Genomic DNA, 11169 nt, shown 5'->3' with positions numbered 1-11169 from the left:
TTTTAATGAAAGTACAACAGCAAGAATATTTCTTTCTTCATCCAAATTAAACTATGCCATCATTGACGCATCTCTTCATACGCATTGTCTGTTCAAAGGCATCATATATCTTATCATTTTCCAAGTCAGTCAATTAATTAGCGACTTTATCCAATTTAAAGCAACAGAATCGATGTTATACCTAATACAAAAAGACCATAAAAAATGCATTTGAAACAGATCGCATGCGAATCACGCTAGCGAAACACACACGGTTGTTGTTTCTGATCTCCATCAAAGATGGGTGGTTGTCGTTTCTAATCTCCAACAAAGAAGGGCGGTTGTTGTTTCTGATCGCCATCAAAGATGGGTGTACAGACTTTGAGACCACACTACCAGACCTCTTTGTTTGATTTTATTTTCTCCAAAACATAAAGTGATAACCTTTAAATATATTGCACGAGGAAATAATACATTTACAAAGACAGTATGACATGAGTAAATGAAACCAATGGTTCTATTCAAATTCATATTATTGGATAAACCTTTCTGCCATAATCCGGTGAATTCCAAAAATATATCAGACATTATACTCATTCTTCGGCACAAATCGTAATCCTTAATAAATTGTCAATCGCCAATTGTATCAAAACTTTTCCACTAAACATGACATCTGCATATAGGAAAGTTTGGAAATATACAACTACATTTGCAAACTTCCGACTTCGTCTTCACCCGTCTGACATGATTTGTCAGGTATAACACATATCTTTTCTCCTTGTGGTCATCAAAATGGCATTACTAAGTGTGTACTTCATTCAGACAAAAATCCATAGAACACGGTAATAGGATCGGAAACAGTATACAAAACACTGGATGTGAAGCCCATTGTCGTTTCCTTTAATTCTGAGTCAGGCCCAACCCCACGCCGAGAGCGAAAGCCGTCATCGTTATGATTACTAGTGACCAGAACACAATCGAGTGGCGTCTTTGCATTCTCTGAAAAAAATGCAAACAAAATATTGCTCTACATTTCGGTTTCATGCAGTGAAAACAAGGCCAAAAACACCCATATGTAAATGCATTCAAATACAATCATATACGTGCATATCCCCGCAAATCAGGCATGGTCTATCGACGTGGCCATTCATATTACAATAAAATCCAACATGTGCTCTACTAGAACATTTGACAGTCTCCACCTGAAATCTATTTTTTGGCAAAATCTACTTTATTTAACAATTTTCAATGCACACAAAAGCACAGGGAAACGAAGAAATTTCTAGAGCATCTTTATAAACCTTTAATTAGTCAACAAATGAAAATCTAATCCGTATAGATTTTGTGAGAAAAACTGATGACGAATCCTTTATTTCTCAATAAACATCTTTTTACACATTTTCTTTCAAGAATTGCACCCGTCACTCTCAACTAAGGCAAATGAAGCGGTAGAAATGGAGATATGCATCAATCATAATCATCTTCCTCGAATTCACATTTTAATATATAACGTTTCCGACAATATTAAGAAAATATGAATCAGAGGAAACAAATAAAATCCTTCAGGAAGCACTGGAGAAGAAAAAAATAGCACAATTTTGTCAAAGACAGACAGACATACAGACCGACGTATCGAGACACAGAGACAATCATAATAGCCCTTCTTTTCGCAGAAGTGCGAGTAAATGGAATCCTGAAGTGCTGTAGGAGAATTATGATGACACACTGCTCTAAAAAAAGCGTTATTCCTCAAAATAATCATATTTTTAAACAAGTTTCCAAGACGTATAAATGACTGCACATGTGCATAAAGCACCACTTGTTTAGTCTATTAAATATCAGAAAAATAGCCTTTGATCCGCTTAGGAGGTAAAGATATGACAATCTTCCTATTGTTTTACTTCTCAAAATACACGTCATCTTTTAAAAATATGTCAAGCCAACTTTCCCAAAATTGGGTCCGGGAAAACAAATTTAAAACCCTATTAAACATCTACAGCAATTACGTATCTGGCCTTCAAAACTGTATTACAATCTTATAACGTAAAATGAAGATAGTAGAAATAATGCATTGCGACTTAGTCCAACTGCTAATAGTTCAAAACACTTGCATTCGTTTTAAATATTTAGTTACAATGATGAGGTTATCATCCTGGTTTGAATAAATTACCAGTATGATTTGAATACATGACCAGAATGATTTGAATACATGACCAGTATGGTTTGAATAAATTACCAGTATGCTTTGAATACATGACCAGAATGATTTGAATACATGACCAGTATGGTTTGAATAAATTACCAGTATGATTTGAATACATGACCAGAATGATTTGAATGCATGACCAGAATGATTTGAATACATGACCAGTATGGTTTGAATAAATTACCAGTATGGTTTGAATCCATGACCACTGAGGTTTAAATACATGGACACTATGGTTTGAATACATAGCCAGTAGAGTGGACTGAAATCGCGAGTACGGAATCAAATGCCCATTACACATCGCAAGGCATGAATCGGCGAGTACGAAAATCTCAAGTACAATTCGTTATGCACGATACCGCGAATAATGAATCCGATAACATTGCAGTGTTGGACAGCGCGTGCATGACGTTTGAGGCCATCTCTTATTTGCAGCAGAGGGTTTGTCACCTTTACAATATTTTTCCAAGAGACATCATGTAATAATTACCTACTTTGTGGAGTTCCTTACCAATGAGGTAATTCAACTTCCCTTGCTTCTTTTAAAATATCATTACAGAAATTCTTTCTTGACCAACTTGAATGACATATTAAAAGCTCTGAATAGAAAACTTTATCATCATATCCATAAATGATATGCTGAAATGTATATACCTGTGTATTGAATATTGTTCGTATTTGTATGTTTCCCATTATAATCAAACATAGTCATTCATGTTAAATGTGTATGAATGAGTATGCTCTGATACCTGGTTATGTGCATGGTCTTGTATTTTGATTTTGTATATTTTTTTATATTTCTTTTTAACATAGCCGATTAAAAAACTGAGGACCATATGGCAGATGGGCCATTAAAGATAGTTTATTATTATTATTATTATTATTATTATTATAAAGAAACGTACGAAATTGGAAGTCTTCTTTCATTTAAAATAACAGAGTATTATTATAGTATAAGACATGTGTCATTTCACCACAGGCAGACGGAAAATACACATCAATAAATTTGCATTCACGTGGCATTATAAATGAAGAGTCAGAGTAAAAGCAAAATAAGTCTTAAAAATGATCTAATTCCAAAATGTCAAATACTTATCTTAGTAAGCATTAAATGTTACCGTGAGTTGATTAATATGTTTGTATACGTAGATATAATACCTGTAAAAATAGACGTAACACTGTCTACAATCGGCGGAACTGTAGCGCGCGCTCCAAAGCGAACGCTTCTATTGCATTAATCACAATAAAGTCACAATGATGAACGTTGACGCCTTCAACCTCCTGTGGCGCTGTCCTTCCTTCGGGTCATTCGTCGTCGTGGACACACTCGCTTTAACTATCGTCGACACTGTAGAGGTCGGTGTATAAGTCGTCCTTGTTCAAATGGAGATCTGTGACACCATTGGCGTGGTGACTAAAGGCGGACAGAAATTCCATTCTGGTCTATTGTTGCGATTGTACCATAAAATGCACAGGTCATTTATGATTCTACGTTTTGCCTTCGGTCGACGAATCAATAATTGCGATTAAGTCAATTAATGTTAGCCATGTTGTCGATGGTGCAACTTTGCAGATCCGCGAGCAATCAGGAAAGGTGTAACCATGAAATATAACTAAACATTAAAAACTAATTGATTAAACAGACGAGTCATGTTTTGGGATGTCGTATCTATCCAACACATCTTTGGCTTACCTCAACAAATCTAACTGCGCGTATGTTGCAAACAAACATTGGTCAGCAACATTAACAACTCTTATATAAAACACAATGCAATAGTACTCAGCTTACGTTGAGCCAGCACTATAATCATCTACGTCGATGATGGTTGCTGGTAGTGCCGGTGGCTGCAAAGGACGACGCTTTTTACCTTGAGCTTTCACTAGATCTAAAAGCTAATGTTTCGGTAACAGTGATTGAGATTTTTTCCGACATTCGTATTCGAAAATAACAGGAATGATTCTGTTCTCGACTAATCGACTATTTTGCGACAATTCTCCATTAACAGCCTTCAGGTTTTTTCCTCGAGTATTTCATGGTGTTCAATATGCATAGGCAGCATTGTGAAAACATTTTCTTATAATGGTCTTGTGAGGGTGTAACTTATCAAATCTAAATCCACGGCGTGTACAATGACTCTTAAATAAGTCTTCACCATTAAAACTGGCAGATGGTCGACATAAACTGTTAGAAAACAAATAGCTTTTCAAAGTTTGGCATCTAATGCTGCCGTCAACACAAAAACTGCATTGCGTTATGCCGAAATCAGACAGATCATGTACTCACGGTCTCCTGCTCTTCGATCTGTACCTAAGGTTCCCTGTCCGGGAATTCGTGCTTTGCGATATGTACTCTTTCAGTGATTGGGGATTCCTGCCTCGCGGTAAGTTGAAACTCGTACTCGAGTGTGCATGCCCGGACTAAATATCGCATAAATCATGGCAAAAAATGTAGAACATAGATGGCTAGATTGAACATCCAATAAAATAATGTATAATGTAGAGGTTTGATGGTCAGATTTTTTGTAACAACTCAGTGAATAATGTAGAGTTTGGAAGGACAAATTGAAAACCAAACAAAATCTATATATTTACTAATCATGCATACTTTTTCTGGTATTAAGCACCCAACCAGCTAATAATATAATAAAACACAAACCATGTACGTATGACTCTCTCGATCATCCCGAAAACAATATATATATATATATATATATATATATATATATATATATATATATATATATATATATATATATATATATATCATGTCATCACCATTGAAGAGAGATAGACGACTAGACAACACATATTATAGACAAGGTATAGACATTATAGCGGAAAGAAAAACATCAGAAACACAGATTAACGGTAATATACTTACAACTTTGTTCAGAAAGTTGCAATCCTTGCTATCTTGGATAACAGTAATATACCTATAATTATTTTCAGAAAGTCGTTAATCCTTACTATCTTGGATAACGGTAGTATACCTACACCTTTTTCAGAAAGTCGCAATCCTCGCTATCTTGGATAACGGTAATATACCTACACCATTGTTCAGAAATCGCAATCCTCGCTATCTTGGATAACGGTATACCCACAGCTTTTCTCAGAAAGTCGTAATCCTTGATATCTTTGATAACGGTAATATACCTACACCTTTTTTCAGAAAGTCGTAATCCTTGATATCTTGGATAACGGTATACCTACACCTTTTTTCAGAAAGTCGTAATCCTTGATATCTTGGATAAAGGTATACCTACACCTTTTTACAGAAAGTCGTAATCCTTGATATCTTGGATAACGGTAATATACCTACACCTTTTTCAGAATGTCGCAATCCTTGATATCTTGGATAACGGTATACCTACACCTTTTTCAGGAAGTCGTAATCCTTGATATCTTGGATAACGGTAATATACCTACACCTTTTTTCAGAAAGTCGTAATCCTTGATATCTTGGATAAGAGCCTTGAGATTTTCCTAATGCTTACAGAGGAATTATGGCAACCTAAAATAATGTGTTTTGGCTCTCGTGAAATATTATAGAACTTATAACAAAAAAGATCATTTTTCAGATTCTATATTAGCATTTTGTGTATTTATTTCTCTCTTTAATGTGACCGGAACTAAGCTGGTACTCCAGCAATGTACACGAATGACCATTGGGGCCATACAAAATCTGCTAATGACCATCTTCAAAGGGTGCGGTTTAAGACAGAAAGGGCACAAAGTTTCACGATCGAATAAAGAAACGTCACCTCGAGTCCCTACCATCATCTTCCAGCCATCACCACTCACCTTTATTTTCTGTATGTCTACCCCTGCATGCGTTGGGGTCAGAGAAAGTACCGTTGGTCGGTAAACTCTGGTAGGCGTATTCGCGTTGTTTTTGCAATTCGTTGTCTTGAAGATGTCCTGTCTCCTCCCATTTCCTGTAAATTGTAAAGATTAAAATGAAAGTTTTAAATCTCCAGAACTGAGATCATTTTCAATTTTATTCATATATTCTTCCTTTTAACCACGGAAAATACTTAGTGTTCGTGTGTGTGAATGATAAGAAAAGTTAGTAAACCAAAAGCTATGTCTCTCTCTCTCTCTCTCTCTCAATAAGACATTTAGGTTTAAACTGAAGAAAGTGAAACATTTTCACACACATAGAGTTTGGGCGCGGGCCTTAAAGAAACACTCCTTGTAATCTCTCATACCGATTGTTGCGTAGAAATATATTCGGCAAAAATCAAATATAAGTCGCCTAATATTGGACCTTGTTCTATGAAGTTAAGTAGCAAGCAAGTAGTCTGAGTTTTGTTTGTATAGATGACTGTTTTATGGCCCTGCAACACACTAGTTTAAGTCGTAACAATACAAATAATGGAAAGTGTAATCTCCATGGACCCACCACGACAGCCGAACCAGGCAAATTCAACGGTTGGAATCAAATCCGGTCCCTTTTGCTTACGTGTCCAATCTTACGTTTTGCCACATCCTCGTTTATGTTACCCTTATGGGTTGTTTTCATAGACATCACGGTTGCGTACGCAAATACCCACAATGCACCTGGCTATGACATTTTGCTTCCCGAATCCTTTGTAACATCATGCATTTTCAAGATAAAAATCTGATTTAATCGTCGATAAGGATGTTTACCTCATCGAAATGATGAATGGGTTATACTTGAAATTAAGTTACCCTCTAACACAAGCTGGAAGTTGCCCGGCTTATTTCGGAAGACGAAATTGTTAAGGAAAACCGCAAGCATGGATATTAGTATAAAATGTAAATGCAGTTTTTTTTCTGACAGGCAATACTGTGATTTTTTTGTAAATTTTAGTTTGCATTTTGGCATCAAGATTGCCATCTTGAAAGGGTATTTCCTGACAATGAGTTTCTGGATACAATTTCAGATAAGAAATTAAAATTTTATAAATTAAGTATTATGCCATAACTGTTATGTACAAATACTTTTCGCGAAAATGTGTGCTTGTGCCAAAGACAGTCGGTGGCCTAGTGGTTAGAGCGTCCGCCTCGGATGCGGGAGGTCATGGGTTCGATCCCCGGCCGAGTCATACCAAAGACTTATAAAAATGGTACTAACAGCTGCCTCGCTTGGCGCTCAGCATTAAGAAATTGGTGTTAGGACTGGGCAGCCTGGTGTCAGGATAATGTGATTGGGTGGGACATCATGCTACATGTCTGCGGCATGATTCCCCAGTGTTATACATCACTATGAACTGTCACACTGCATACATCGTAGCGATATGACTGAACAATTCTTAAAGCTACGTTAAAAATCCAAATCACACACGCACACACACACACACACACACACACAGACATCGCAGACACGTGCCTAGTACTTGATGAATCTGGTTTTTTCCATTTTGCTGCGATATCGACGGGTTATTTTCTGGTCGTTGTTCTCAGAATAGATATGTTAAGAATTAAGTGTGTATTATATCCATGTACAAACATTACGTGACTTTTAATTAATATTTTACTGTTCTATGTACTACAACCTTAGAAATGGTTTATTGTTGATATCACGAGACTCTTGGACCTCTGACGTCATTGACATGAAGGTTGCGAGATTTGTGTAGTCATGTGACTCTGAATGAAAATGACGAATTCCAGGCCAAATTTCATCAACGCTGTAGTTTAATCACGACTGTCAGCGGATTAAAGACATAACAAACGCTATACTTGCAAGTTGTGAGAAAACAATCATGTTCATATCGATTTCATGCAGGTATATCTCGATCAAAGGTCGTTAAAGTTTGGTAGACCGGCTAGTAAGCGACAACCCTATACGTACACCAAATGGAGTCGGCGAATTCCAACTTTTCGATAGGCAATGGAAACTAACACATCACCCCAACATTAATGTGGAAATATCCAAATGGGGTGGCAAGAGTCAGAGGAAACTCGGACTAGAGAGATCACTGTTGTTAGGCCGCTTTGCGTGGCTGGGGAATCAATATGGCGGACATGGAGGGGCACATGTTTGATGACGTCACGTGAAAACAACGGATTGCAACTCTTTTAGGATGTGCAATGATAATAATAACCACAATGGAAATAATATGTGTAACACGGTCTCTGACATTAATTATTCAAATCTGGATCATTTAAGTTCGTTCTACCTTGTCTTTCCATCTGGACTGTGAGGTCTTCAATCTGGGCACAAACAGCGGCCTTTTCATGTTCGTCTGCTTTACAGGATGCCAGGATAATTTGCAATTGTGCTATCTTGGACTTCAAAAGCATCAGTTCTTTGTCTTCTGTCTTATTACACGGAATATTTTTCTCCCATAATTTAATATTTCCTCTCTAAGAAAAGAAGAAACAGAAGAATAGAATAGGACAGGTAAGTTAAAAAGTATGAGGGAAACAATAGTACCAGGATATTTCCATATATACTAATCAAAAAACATCATATTGTCAACAGCAGCAACTATGAAATTCGTCTTTAATTTGTGAGGCCATTTAAGGGGAAAATCCAGGGCGTGCAAACGTATTTCAACTACATAGTAATCCTCATTAGATTCTCTCCTACAAAGTGACTCCATTCAGTCTTAGACTTACATTAATGTTAAGAATTTACAATTCATTGCACCTCTCTCTCTCTCTCTCTCTCTCTCTCTCTCTCTCTCTCTCTCTCAACGTTACCATATTAAGATAGCCATCCACAACACCATATTGTGTCGTAGTTAAATACGGTCCAGAGGTCATCACAGGAATGGGATATGTTGATTGAGATGAATCCACTTGTATGTGATTCGGATATGCACTTACATTTTCACTCTCCATACTATTTTGAAAGGATGCGTCATAGTAGACATTATTCCCAGTAACATCGCACTGAACATAATCACTGACACCCAGTCCTGAGTCACAATTACTTGTCATCCCAATATTTGAGAACGTATCGACACTGAAGGGGCCCGAGTCCAAAACCCCTCCACAGGAAGACGATATACCTCCCGTATCGGAACTGGAAAGAGCGCTGCATCCGCCTGCGTCAGTCGAAAATCCAGCAGCGTCACTGCTGCTAAAACCTAAAATAACAGACATAAAACCATATTTTGTTTTTGATCTAAAAATGTATCTGAAGTTTCTAATTTTCATAAATTACAGTTATTTAGTCACTTGTCGAGCATTTAAATAGTTATTGATAAATATCGCCACCACCACCCTTTACATACATAAACGCATATAAATTGAAAAGAACAGTCATTAAATAAAAAGTAACATACCTCCACTACTGCTTCCGAAGTCATCCATGATGTGTATGTCATATGTAGAATAATAACTCAATACCTGGCAAAGTTTAAATACTGGTATTTTCAATGACAATCCCATCCGTGTAACCGTGCACGATGTTTAGTTCCTTCCTTACACAGCGTCAACACTTGTTGTAGTACGATCCGTTCGGTAATATAATATGTTTTTAGTTTGGATTTCTGCGCCCATCTCCCTGCGTCACTCTGGTCGTCTGTCTATCTATTTGTCTGTCTTATATATATATATATATATATATATATATATATATATATATATATATATATATATATATATATATATATATGAGGTCTTAACATTGCATTTAGTACTGTTAAGAATATATAATTGATCTCTCTCTCTCTCTCTCTCTCTCTCTCTCTCCATATATATATATATATATATATATATATATATATATATATATATATATATATATATATATATATATATATATGTCTGTGTGTGTGTGTGTGTGTGAACGCCAGACAGACAGGAGGTAGAGATCAATGTACGCCTGATAGAATCTATTGGCATTAAAGACAAAAAATAGTCATAAACCTACCTACCGACCGGCATAATTAGATATATACTTACATACATGCATGCACGCATGCATACATACATACATACATACATGCATACATACACATACATACATACATACATACATACATACATACATACACAGCTGCATTTAACTCAGACATCTTTCTGATATATTGATCAAACGTCTGATTCTCAAGGTCTCTAAAACATGACATTGTTGCCGCAATCCCACAAATGCGATATTTTGCTCCACAATGGTCTTAAAAGACATGTTTATAATCATGTTTACGTTTACGGCTTGGCCAGTCAGCACTTGTTTGATGTACCCATACATGACACAACAAGGTATATGCTATAGCATGTACTACCTACTCGAGTAACGTAAATAATTTGAATTTGATACGCTTCTACAGCCTTCTGGATTTTTAAAATAAATTTCCTGTTCATTCCAAGCTTTTTGTGGCGTATAAGCGTTGTTCCTAATTTCAAACATTTTTCATCGTAAAGTAGAACCGTTGGATGTGAACTCGGTGTCATATTGCATGTGAACTCGGTGTCATATTGTATGTGAACTCGGTGTCATACTGTTTGTGAACTCGGTGTCATCTTGCACACAAGAAGAGTCTCGATCTACAATAAAAATAGATGTAGCTTTTAAACAACGATCGATACCAGTAAACAGTCATTTGTTCGAAATAAATGTTTACATGACCGCACCGCGTGGCAAAAAAGAGGATCTAATAATAGTAAATCTAGTACCTGGAATAAACACAGGTGATGCGCTACTTTTACACCTTTTACGTCCGGGTAGGATTGCCTGTTTCGGACCCACACAAGGATGGTGTCTGTATTCTCTGACCTCAAAAGTTACTTGACACCATCATCTGAATCATGGACAACAAATTGTGTACATTATATACATAAGTGGGTTGAGACCTTATTGTACAAATGAGATAATCAAAAGAAGAAACTTTCATGGGTAATACCATTGCTTACTCGTGGAGCGAATGATCAAACTAATGTATCACGTTTACTGAGCACCATTCGCACAGTCAAATTACAAAGTTAAACTTATAAAGTGTGACTGTGAATTTCCTACAACAACAAAAAACAAAACATTATTAAAGGTACTGATCTACGCATTTTCTGAACAG

The 11169-nt window shown here is 36.4% G+C and overlaps 1 protein-coding gene across 2 annotated transcripts; it reads right to left on the bottom strand.

The window, feature by feature from the left end:
• Positions 1 to 377: 377 nt before the first annotated feature.
• On the bottom strand, positions 378 to 9688 carry LOC149785140 (uncharacterized). 2 transcript variants are annotated; one of them, XM_089978902.1, is made up of 5 exons: positions 9442 to 9688; positions 8981 to 9243; positions 8329 to 8515; positions 5987 to 6120; positions 378 to 978 (listed from the first exon to the last, which is right to left on the bottom strand). In XM_089978902.1, the coding sequence occupies exons 1-5, from the start codon at positions 9545 to 9547 to the stop codon at positions 880 to 882; spliced, it is 789 nt and encodes a 262-aa protein (XP_089835028.1). In that variant the 5' UTR covers positions 9548 to 9688; the 3' UTR covers positions 378 to 879. The 2 variants fall into 2 exon arrangements, with proteins under 2 accessions (XP_089835028.1, XP_089835027.1); XM_089978901.1 differs by having other exon boundaries at positions 8855 to 9243; positions 9442 to 9685.
• Positions 9689 to 11169: the final 1481 nt, after the last annotated feature.

This window comes from Sinohyriopsis cumingii, chromosome 13, assembly GCF_028554795.1.
Source record: "Sinohyriopsis cumingii isolate HCF-2022 chromosome 13, ASM2855479v2, whole genome shotgun sequence".
Taxonomy (NCBI): Eukaryota; Metazoa; Mollusca; class Bivalvia; order Unionida; family Unionidae; genus Sinohyriopsis; species Sinohyriopsis cumingii.
Note: the sequence above shows the minus strand (reverse complement) of the source record. Positions and strands in the feature narration are given on the sequence as shown.